We start from the raw sequence: 12612 nt of genomic DNA on the forward strand, positions 1-12612 counted from the left end.
ACTGATGACCGGGCCTGCGCTATTAGCGGAGGCATCCTCACGCTAACATCTACAGGCCACAGACAATGGATAGGGTAAGAGACGGTGGGATGAAATGGCTGAAACAGCGGAGCTTGCTCTGCTAGCGGAGGCATCCTCACGCTAGGAGGAAGGCATTCGCCAAGAGGGCGAAGAGAGCTGTATGTGGTGTGGCACCTGGGAACTGCGGTGTGTGGCTAGGCGGAGGAGGAGGAGAGTGGGGAATCTGGGGCCCAGCCCAGGCTCACTGCGGCCTGACGCCTGTCTTCTAGTGCATGAATCGAAGAAGCAAGAGAGAGGAGATGAAAAAGCGACCTGCGGGATTATGCGCATCATGAAGATAGCTGAGCAAAGATAGCAGTTCCTGTTTAGAACAGTTTGGACCATCTATGAAGATGGAAACAAATAAAAATATCCTATTTTTCCTTATGTGGTGAGGCCTAGAAATTAACTGTATTTAAGTTAAAGCCCATAAATTCAGTTTGAGTTCAGCGAAACTGTGCAAGGCTGAGAAATCGATTATTAATTTTTATTAATAAGCCTAAAATGCTTTATAACCTGCATATATTCACCTCTGGCACGATTGTTTGATACCATACTGTCGTTTACAGTTTGTACTGTCATTGATTGATGTTGAACGATCATCAAACAGCAAAGTAGGCTACAGACTGATTTAGATGATCGTTTGTTCTTTTAACTGTTGCTGGTTTGAGTCACGTGCACCTTCATTTAGTAAAGATCAAAAGAGACTAGCTTGTAAAAAGAGAGCTTTGCATAGTTTTTTAATTAAATTTGTTTACTTTTTAGTTCTATTTCCCAATACTTATCCAGACCTGGTACTCAAATTACTCAAATCAAATTCCATGCTTTCTCAAACTGCGTAGGAACATACAACATAACAGTTTATTCACTGGTTATTTGTCTATGGTTCGTTACGTTACTTACAGATTTCTGCTAGTTCTAAATATAGATGAACATACAGATGAATAGGAACGGTTAAAATTTATTTAAATGCATCAGCAAAAGAACGATTTTAAGAATTTGTCCTACCAGTCTGTGCCTCGTCTCAATAGTGAAGCTGTGGGTTGAAGTTACAGAAATGCATACTATTACTTTAAGTTTCCAAGCGATTTGTTGATAAATCGCAGAACAGCGATGACAGTAAGTTCCGAGTTTCATAGTGATTCAGCGTGTGAACTGAACGTGATATATGAGCCACTGTTTGCGTGTTTAACCACAAGGAAGCGGCACAGTAATTTATAACGGCAAGTCACAGAAACAATCCCCGATCAACATTGATCCAGATGGAATGACTGAAAATTCAGGAAAGAAGACGAGAAGGATTTAAACTGTGCTTCTTGCGGGGTTGAGCCGATGGAGTGGAGAATGTGAGCCGGCTGGGAACTGGATCTGCACTGCGGCGCGGCTCCGGGCTTACTGAAGGCCTGCTGCGGCGGCCTGGCACTGGAAGAAGGCCCGTTCCGTCGCGGAAAGAGGCGGCATTGCCCGAGACTCGAGCTTGGTGCTCGGTTGCCTTATTGTCATTTTTCTATGACAGTAATGATTGAATGGGCCAGAGTATGGAAATACACAGAAGGATATCGCGGATGATTCGGACGTGGTGACAGGCCTCGGCGTTTTGGCATGCAGGGACCCATTTGTTTGGGCTGACGCCCCTCCGAAATAATGCCGTTGGATTGGAGAAAATTGTTCTTAAGGCCAGAGGATTGTGGCAAAGATTCCTCGAGGATGAAAGATTCTTCATCGGACGCGACTTCGGACATGTTAGGAACTTAGGGCGGGACCAAATTCTGGAAACTGTCGAGGATCCTTGGGTGAGTTTGACTGTGATTATATACAGGCCTGAACTCGTGCCGATTGGGTAGATACGTTGATTACAGATTGTTGACAGCTGGTTGAGATGAGGTAATGATTAAGATGTTGTAATGATTGGGTATCTTATTTGACTTGTTCCTCCTGAACTACGTTTATAAAACATCATTTATATAGGGCAGACCGTGAAGTAGTTATAAAACGTCTTAATGTATCATTGTACATCTAAATAAGTATGTTGAAAGTGTACATAATGTATAAATATAAATCTGGAGTACACGTTACAATTTTGATGAATTTTCATTTTAGTAAATATTAAACTCGAACAATCTCGTAGCGCACTGCAAACGTGTGCTGTGTGAAAGCACAATGGCCGCTTCCTGCTTCAGCAACACATACGCACTGCATACGGATTATGTGTGAAACAGGCGTAAGGTTTTGCCACAAAAGCACTTAAACAAAAAAAAAGAACTTTCCATAATACTCATCCAATCTCACAAAGCAAATTTTATTTTATGGAGGAATACACATCCTCAACATGTTTCATTAAAACTTAAAGAACAGACAAAGGATATTGGCATCAAAGGATTTTTATTGCTCAGTGGTTGCTCTTTCATAGCTCATGAGACATAATGATAACATTTCTTTTATTGCTCTGAAATTTTTTTGATTGAAAAACATTATGAAAAAGCAGTCAATGTCACACTTTTTTACAGAAGTAAAATCAAACACAAATAGAAAAAAAGAAGAAGAAGAAGAAGAAGAAGAAGAAAAGAAGAGGAAGAGGAAGAGGAAGAAGAAGAAGAAGAAGAAGAAGAAAAAGGCAAACCTAAGTTAGCCCAGAAAACCCTTGTAATGGCCCTGTAGCTGTTGTTTATATTGATTTCAAACATCTAGGTAAAAACTGTTACAAATGAGGATGTACAGTGCTGCTTGAAAGTTTGTGAACCCCTTGCAGAATCAGTGAAAATGTGAATAATTTTAACAAAATAAGAGGGATCATACAATATGCATGCCATTTTTTATTTAGTACTGTCCTGAGTAAGATATTTTGATCCACAACTGTTTTTTGGTTTTGTGATGGTTGTTCATGAGTCCCTTGTTTGTCCTGAGCAGTTAAACTGCCCAATATTCTTCAAAAAAAAAAAAAAAAGAAAAAAAGAAGCCTCCAGGTCCCAAAAATCTTCAGTTTTCCAGCATCTTTTGCATATTTGAACCTTTTCCAGCAGTGGCTGTATGATTTTGAGATCCATCTTACACTGAGGACTCTTCATAGAGCCACATTGTGACATATACAGTGCCTATAGAAAATCATCATACCCTTTTGAAATAGTTACTTTATTTGTCATACAGCCTGATATCAAAACCCATCAAAAAGAAAAGAAAAAGGCAACAGTTCTGAAAATTAATAAAAAAATAAAAAAAATAAAAAAAATAGAATAACAGGGTTGGAAAGTCATAAGTCTCCTGATTTAATACTTCATAGGGCTACCTTTTGCATTAATCTTTTTGGATATGTCTGTACTAGGCTTTGCTCACCTAGATTGGGGAATATTCAGAATATTGGGGAATAGATTGAGTTCACTCAAATTCCATGGTGAGCAGCAATGGACTGCTCTCTTCAAGTCCATCCACAGATTTTCTATCGGATTTAAATGACAGCTCTTCCCTTATGGAAAGAAAATGTATTTCTCTATAAATGAATGATCAATATATTGCATGATTTAAAGTACATTTGAAAATATACAGAAATATATATTGCGTAAATATATTACAATATATTGAGTAATACATAAGGAATTGCTGCTTTTCATATATTAGTAAATATATTATCACATATTTTTCAATATATCATAATATATGCAATTTTATAATTCAGTAATATACTTCATAACATATAAGATTTAAATGTGATCAGATATGGTACTGCATGCATTATATATTGCGGATATATTTACTCATGAGGTATAAACACATATATGGTCAAATATATTAAGCAACACATTTCTTATATTTTATAATTATTTAAATTTTAAATGTTTCATATTTTCAAATTAGTTAACAAAAGCATGTACTCAAGTTTCTACCAAAGAGACTATCACTGTGCTATAGCGTGCACAGCTGTTACTTTTTAAATAAAGTTACTATAGTCTTTATGTTGTTCAGCCAATTGTCAACCTAACCACAGGCTCTACTCTTCAGCACAATGGTAACCCCAAAAACTCACACATACCAGAAAACCTTTTAAATTCCAAAATACAACTTTAAACACTAACAGATCTCCCCCTATATCAATATTGAGCAAAACACATGAAATAGCACTTAATGTTAACATTTACTCTCCTTTAATAATCAGAAGAAAAGCATGCTGGGAATTAGAAGTCTGTTGTAACCACTGAATGTAACTCATTCCATGAATGTGTGTATATATGTGTGAGTACAATACATTCACATTTATATGGGAACATGTGCAATATATACACAATAAAGGATAAAACTTTATGTAATGCTATTTGTCTTCATTTATACATATTTTATATGTATCAGTATTTAGCCATTCATGGCCAATGCATATATTGCAGTATATTGAAAAATATAAGCACTCGTTTCCCATATATGGTAATGTATTATATTACATTATATTTTGCAGTATATTCCCATATATTTTGGTTCTGTAAGGGAGGAATGTGGAAAACAGACAAGTGAACCATTATTACAATTTGTAGCCTACTCAGTGTATTTGTTTAATATGTTATCATTTCCCTCCAATAAGACCCACACTGTTGCTTTTACTAATATTTCAAACATTTGTAAATTCCAGTGGCCATTTACAACACAAAAGCAAACCAATCAGATGCATTGGACTACCTCTGGAAGTGGTTGAAAGCAGACAAGCGCAAAACATTTTAGACCATTTACACCTGTATTAAGAATCATCCACTTTTTTGATCAGATCAACCAAAACCAGATGTAAACAGGGCATAAAAAATAAAAAAATAAAAAAAAATAGAATAAAAAGCAGATTACAAAGATGTTACGTTAATACGGCACAAACAATACTGAAGACTTTCAGGCCAAAAGAGACTTCCCAGTAGCAGAGGTGTAAAAAGTACTCAAAAATGTTACTCAAGTGAAAGTACAAGTACTGAGTGAAAATTTTACTCAATTAAAAGGAAAAGTATCTGGCCAGAATCATACTTGAGTAAAAGTAAAAAAGTACCACATTAAAATTGTACTTGAGTATGAAAAAAGTAAAAGTAACAGCAAGAATGAAAACTAGAGATTCTTGTTTAAGCTTTTAATCTCTGAAAACATGAAGTGAATGAACCACATACAAAGTTTTATCCTGCTTTAGAACTATTTGTGTTTAATTGTATTTAATTATCAGACTATAAAGGCCAGAACACACCAAGCCAACGCCGACGAACTAGTGGCGACGAAAGCAAACTGCGGGGTTGGCTCACGTCGGCAGCGTCTGTGTCCAAAGTTGCCCTGACACACCAAACCAACGCTAAACAGCCGACGGCCAAGTAGCACGTCAGTTCTGCGCCTGTGTGAGATGAAATGCCTTTCCGAACAGCAGACGGCAGTATCTGAACAGCCAATCAGAATGATCAGATGGCCCGACGGACCGACGACCTCCAACGCCGATTCAACATGTCGAATCGGCCAAAAAAAAGCCGACGAGGACCAACTTCAGCCGACGGTGCAGAACACACTGAGAAAACTTAGTCGGCCGACGAAGAAAAACTGCCCGACGGCCGACCGTCAGCTTGGTGTGTTCCTGCCTTAAGACTACTACCTAATGCCACAATGCAACATGCTACTCAAAGTTGCAAAACCTCGGATTTAACTTAAGCAGAAGCTGATTTTCAAAGTTGTGAGTGTCAAGCCTAGCTCTTTTAGGGCTAAAAAGCAATCCTGCAGTGCCTGAAACACTGGTGTCTGAAACACAGGCCAGATATCCATCCAACTCTTTGCTGGCTTCATGTGTTGTCGGTTTCAAAGAAGCGAAAAAATCTGCATTTTCAGATGAACTGTTGGCCACGGGTGCTCTTGATCCTGTGGCTGATTTTGGACTGTGTTCGCAGCTGAATCACGTTCTTCCTCCATTTTCTTCCACTGATTGACTGTTATAATGTCTCTAATTTCCAGGTCAACAAAGAGTACAGAACCCAAGAGGTGACACTCTGATACTTTTTAGGCAACAGTCACTAGGTGGCACTCCGGTAGCATGGCCGCCATTATGGGGTGAAAATACTAACTGGACCATAGAATCCTTCGCATCTTATGCACCCAAAATCTGCGAATTTAACTGCCAAAAGAACATTTTTTTCAAATGAAATCATCAGTAAATTGTATGGCACCTACAGTAAATGTTATATTTTCTTATATATGTTTTATTTTACCAGTTGTGGAATCCAACCATTAAACCATCTGAGGTAACGTAGTTAGCCTACTTTATTGAGTTTTTCCATTTTGTGCAACTTTACACATTTATTAATAGAAAATTAATAATTAATACATTTAAGATCATGTTTGCAGCAAACAGTATATATAATATCTAGGTCTGAATTGAAATAGGCTATATTGTACGTTTTAATGGATCGTGCTACAAATATAATGATCTTATAATACAATTGCTGTGTCCATTATCGCATAATTCCCACTTTTGGACACTTTTGCTTTAACAGACATTAGACAACACTACAAAATCAAGCTGTTATATTCATATATTTATAGTCCAGCATTACCAATTTTTCTGATGCATGTCCTTAATTTAATTTTATATGTTGGTATTAATTCAGTGTTTATAAGTCTAATACTAATACTAGATCTTTTAAAGAATTTTAACCCAAACTGACTGGGTTTCTAGAGAGCAAAAAGGTTTTGTGAAAAAAGTGGAAAGCTTACACAAAGTCTGTAAAATAAACCGTTAAAAGGATCTGATGATCACTAGTGATAATATTTTATTCTGTGTTGTCATCATTCATGTTGGATTTCAGCGTTAATGTTTTTTTGTTTTTTTTTTTTAACAAAGCAGCTGATATTGCCATAGAAACGAATGGACTGCAAGTTGTTTTCACCGCAAAATGGCGGAAGCATAGGGCTGCTGCTGGGCACTAATGTTGTAAAGCATGCTGGGAATTAGAAGTCTGTTGTAACCACTGAATGTAACTCATTCCATGAATGTGTGTATATATGTGTGAGTACAATACATTCACATTTATATGGGAACATGTGCAATATATACACAATAAAAGGATAAAACTTTATGTAATGCTATTTGTCTTCATTTATACATATTTTATATGTATCAGTATTTAGCCATTCATGGCCAATGCATATATTGCAGTATATTGAAAAATATAAGCACTCGTTTCCCATATATGGTAATGTATTATATTGCATTACATTTTGCAGTATATTCCCATATATTTTGGTTCTGTAAGGGAGGAATGTGGAAAACAGACAAGTGAACCATTATTACAATTTGTAGCCTACTCAGCGTATTTGTTTAATATGTTATCATTTCCCTCCAATAAGACCCACACTGTTGCTTTTACTAATATTTCAAACATTTGTAAATTCCAGTGGCCATTTACAACACAAAAGCAAACCAATCAGATGCATTGGACTACCTCTGGAAGTGGTTGAAAGCAGACAAGCGCAAAACATTTTAGACCATTTACACCTGTATTAAGAATCATCCACTTTTTTGATCAGATCAACCAAAACCAGATGTAAACAGGGCATAAAAAATAAAAAAATAAAAAAAATAGAATAAAAAGCAGATTACAAAGATGTTACGTTAATACGGCACAAACAATACTGAAGACTTTCAGGCCAAAAGAGACTTTCCCAGTAGCAGAGGTGTAAAAAGTACTCAAAAATGTTACTCAAGTGAAAGTACAAGTACTGAGTGAAAATTTTACTCAATTAAAAGGAAAAGTATCTGGCCAGAATCATACTTGAGTAAAAGTAAAAAAGTACCACATTAAAATTGTACTTGAGTATGAAAAAAGTAAAAGTAACAGCAAGAATGAAAACTAGAGATTCTTGTTTAAGCTTTTAATCTCTGAAAACATGAAGTGAATGAACCACATACAAAGTTTTATCCTGCTTTAGAACTATTTGTGTTTAATTGTATTTAATTATCAGACTATAAAGGCCAGAACACACCAAGCCAACGCCGACGAACTAGTGGCGACGAAAGCAAACTGCGGGGTTGGCTCACGTCGGCAGCGTCTGTGTCCAAAGTTGCCCTGACACACCAAACCAACGCTAAACAGCCGACGGCCAAGTAGCACGTCAGTTCTGCGCCTGTGTGAGATGAAATGCCTTTCCGAACAGCAGACGGCAGTATCTGAACAGCCAATCAGAATGATCAGATGGCCCGACGGACCGACGACCTCCAACGCCGATTCAACATGTCGAATCGGCCAAAAAAAAGCCGACGAGGACCAACTTCAGCCGACGGTGCAGAACACACTGAGAAAACTTAGTCGGCCGACGAAGAAAAACTGCCCGACGGCCGACCGTCAGCTTGGTGTGTTCCTGCCTTAAGACTACTACCTAATGCCACAATGCAACATGCTACTCAAAGTTGCAAAAGCCTCGGATTTAACTTAAGCAGAAGCTGATTTTCAAAGTTGTGAGTGTCAAGCCTAGCTCTTTTAGGGCTAAAAAGCAATCCTGCAGTGCCTGAAACACTGGTGTCTGAAACACAGGCCAGATATCCATCCAACTCTTTGCTGGCTTCATGTGTTGTCGGTTTCAAAGAAGCGAAAAAATCTGCATTTTCAGATGAACTGTTGGCCACGGGTGCTCTTGATCCTGTGGCTGATTTTGGACTGTGTTCGCAGCTGAATCACGTTCTTCCTCCATTTTCTTCCACTGATTGACTGTTATAATGTCTCTAATTTCCAGGTCAACAAAGAGTACAGAACCCAAGAGGCGACACTCTGATACTTTTTAGGCAACAGTCACTAGGTGGCACTCCGGTAGCATGGCCGCCATTATGGGGTGAAAATACTAACTGGACCATAGAATCCTTCGCATCTTATGCACCCAAAATCTGCGAATTTAACTGCCAAAAGAACATTTTTTTCAAATGAAATCATCAGTAAATTGTATGGCACCTACAGTAAATGTTATATTTTCTTATATATGTTTTATTTTACCAGTTGTGGAATCCAACCATTAAACCATCTGAGGTAACGTAGTTAGCCTACTTTATTGAGTTTTTCCATTTTGTGCAACTTTACACATTAATTAATAGAAAATTAATAATTAATACATTTAAGATCATGTTTGCAGCAAACAGTATATATAATATCTAGGTCTGAATTGAAATAGGCTATATTGTACGTTTTAATGGATCGTGCTACAAATATAATGATCTTATAATACAATTGCTGTGTCCATTATCGCATAATTCCCACTTTTGGACACTTTTGCTTTAACAGACATTAGACAACACTACAAAATCAAGCTGTTATATTCATATATTTATAGTCCAGCATTACCAATTTTTCTGATGCATGTCCTTAATTTAATTTTATATGTTGGTATTAATTCAGTGTTTATAAGTCTAATACTAATACTAGATCTTTTAAAGAATTTTAACCCAAACTGACTGGGTTTCTAGAGAGCAAAAAGGTTTTGTGAAAAAAGTGGAAAGCTTACACAAAGTCTGTAAAATAAACCGTTAAAAGGATCTGATGATCACTAGTGATAATATTTTATTCTGTGTTGTCATCATTCATGTTGGATTTCAGCGTTAATGTTTTTTTGTTTTTTTTTTTTAACAAAGCAGCTGATATTGCCATAGAAACGAATGGACTGCAAGTTGTTTTCACCGCAAAATGGCGGAAGCATAGGGCTGCTGCTGGGCACTAATGTTGCAATGGAACGTTCTATTGGGTGTCGCTTCTTGTTAGTGTATATTCTTTGAGGTCAAAGTGCTGCGCATTGTGGTAATTGATGCGACATGACGTCACTTCTATAGGACCAATGAACATGTCTGTCCAATTTCATGGAATGTGAAAATGAATCTCATTAAATAAATAACACTTAAATTAAACTGGGCATCAGAACAAGTCAATTGGTTTGTTAATAGCAAGGGAAAAATAGAATAAAGTGATCTCAAAAAACAAAAGGTACTTTTTGACTAAATAAAATTGTAAGGAGCAAAAAGAAAAAAAAAAAAAAAAGAAAAAAAACTTAAAGTATTGATTTTTAATTGTCAAGTAAAAATCCCCAAAAATACTTGATTACTGTACTTTACTAAAATTACTCAAGTACTTGAAACCTCTGCCCAGTAGTAAACACCAAACAAACCCATTTTATAAATTTTATTTTTCAAAAACAAGACACCAAATTAAGAAAAAGCAAAGAAAGCAGCTAAGACTTCACTTGTTGCAACAACCTCAATATGCCTAGAGATAAACGCTTGTTTTGAGTAGTCTGAGAGTGTGGAGGTGCTGGATCTTGAAAGCCAGGCTTGTAAGACTGCATCACAGACTCATAGCTTGAAGAAAGAGGTACATTACTGGGTTGCTCTAGAGAGTGGGAACCAAGACTGGAATGAGACCCATAACTTGACTGCTCTGGCACAGAAAAGACCTGGAATACAGGCTGCTGGGACACAGATTGGTAGTGGATTTGTGCTGGCTGCTGGCTACTGGCTACTGGATTGGGACAAAGACTGGTAGAGGGCCTGTCCTGATTGTGGGCCACTGGGCTGGACCAGAGATGGGTAGCTGGCTTGTGCTGACTGCAGGCCACTGGGCTGGGACACAGACTGGTAAGAGGCTTGTGCTGACTGCAGGCCACTGGGCTGGGACACAGACTGGTAAAGGGCCTGTCCTAGTCATGGGCCACTGGGCCGGGCCACAGATTGGTAAGAGGCTTGTGCAGACTGCAGGCCACTGGGCTGGACAGCAGATGGGTAGCTGGCTTCTGCTGACTGCAGGTCACTGGGCCTGGACAGAGACTGGTAGAGGGCCTGTCATGGTTGTGGGCCACTGGGCCTGAACACAGACTGTGAGCTGGATTGGGCTTGGTGTTGGATGCTGGACTGGTCCACAGACTGGTTGCTGGCTTGTGCTGATGGCAGAGCACTGGACTGGTCCACAGACTGTGGGCTGGATTGGGCTTGGTGTTGGACGCTGGACTGGTCCACAGACTGGTGGCTGGCTTGTGCTGATGGCAGGCCACTGGATTGGTCCACAGAATTGAGAGACAGCTTGTTCCAAGTTCTGGCTGCTGGCTTGAGATGATTGTTGGAGGCTGAGCAGGGCCACAGGTTGGAATCTTGCCTGTGCTAGTTGCACATCATTAGGCTGAACTGTGGAATCATTGCTTGACTGCACTAGTTGCTGCCCACTGAGCAATGGCACAAGTCCAGACCCATAGCTGCCTTGTCCTAACTGATAGCTGGGTTGTGAGGACTCACTTCTTTGCTGCAAAGGCTTTACGAAAAAGGTGGAACTTGAAGTCTGCACTGGCCTGGTACCAGAAAATATCCTGGAACCAGCTTGAAGTCTACTTTTATGAGGCTTGACAATAGGCTGCAATGAAGACTGGTAGCAGACTCGCACTAATTGGCCACAGGACTGGGAGCTGGTCTGCACTAGTTGCTGGCTACTAGATGCCACAGACTCGATACTAGACTGCCATAAAGTTTGATAGTTGAGCTGCGCTGGCTTGGGTAGAGACTCAATGCTCATACTTTCTGATTCCGTGGCCACTGCAATGGGTCCCAGACTGCCACTACCAGCTGAAGACAGAGATCCTTGAACTTGACATCTAACATCAGAGTCAGAACCAGGCTTATACACAGTTATTGGTCCAAAACCAGTAGAGCCATTTTGAGGACTATAGCTTACACTACTATACACACCCTTAACTTGTGCAGCACTGTAAGTGATATTAGATCTTCGAGGACTAATGGGATCTGATACATGTTCATGGCCATACCAGCTATAGGAACTCTGTGGTTTCACATCATCCTGCATGGGGAGACCAACCTCAATGTATACAGGATAACCTCCAATCCTGACAAAGCCAGCAACTAAGAAAAAAAAGAAAAAAAAGAAGAAAAAGGGGGAGAGATCAACCAGACATGTTGACAAACAGGAATTATAGAATTTGCCTGAATAAACCTTACCACTTCCAATATGGCCATGGACACAAAGACTGAGAAGTGCCAGAAAAAAAAAAACTGAAAAAAAAAAAAAAGACTTTTTGCTTTCAAGAACAAGTTTAAAAAAACAAATACCAAACACAATTTAACATCATACCTTAAGAGTCAAATAGTGGTAACCTCCATGTCCAGCCTAGAATCAACAACCACCTCAGCAACCCCACTACAAAATCATAAAAAACATAATTGCACCCCAACACACATTAGTGATGGTAAAATTGACTTTTTATAGTGTCAGGAACTGCCATTTACCAACTGTTTCCTGACAATCAGTTGCCATGGGAACATGTAATACTCAATTATTAGGTTCAGGTGTCACCAGTATCGATCACGACAACTGCCATTTCATTCATATTTACTTTTTATATACTTTGATTTCTGAACCGAAAGACAGCACACAAATTGCTTTTTGGGATTAATTAAAATGCATTAATTTTGATTCTATTTGAAGTCAGAATACATTTTAGGGAGCAGTACTATGCTGACTGTTCATTAGATTTATTGCATTAATCTGGGCTGTGTTATTACAGTCTTAATGTTGTTCAGCCAAT

At 38.5% G+C, this 12612-nt stretch overlaps 1 protein-coding gene across 1 annotated transcript; it reads right to left on the minus strand.

Annotated features, from left to right (window-relative positions):
* Positions 1-10257: 10257 nt before the first annotated feature.
* LOC125257735 (mucin-5AC-like) lies at positions 10258-12444 on the minus strand. The gene is made up of 3 exons (XM_048174386.1): positions 12159-12444; positions 10834-11929; positions 10258-10693 (listed from the first exon to the last, which is right to left on the minus strand). Exons 2-3 carry the CDS (start codon positions 11871-11873, stop codon positions 10258-10260), a joined length of 1476 nt encoding a protein of 491 aa, XP_048030343.1. The 5' UTR covers positions 11874-11929; positions 12159-12444.
* Positions 12445-12612: the final 168 nt, after the last annotated feature.

Source organism: Megalobrama amblycephala, linkage group LG22, assembly GCF_018812025.1.
Source record: "Megalobrama amblycephala isolate DHTTF-2021 linkage group LG22, ASM1881202v1, whole genome shotgun sequence".
NCBI lineage: Eukaryota > Metazoa > Chordata > Actinopteri > Cypriniformes > Xenocyprididae > Megalobrama > Megalobrama amblycephala.

What these genes read in the sequence shown, in the direction of transcription:
- LOC125257735 (XM_048174386.1), bottom strand. Translation starts at nt 11,873, where the DNA reads ATGCAGGATGATGTGAAACCACAGAGTTCCTATAGCTGGTATGGCCAT. An exon ending in CCAGTCTCTGTCCAGGCCCA is followed by an intron (nt 10,694 to 10,833) that starts GTGACCTGCAGT and finishes TCTGTGTCCCAG; the next exon opens with CCCAGTGGCCTGCAGTCAGC.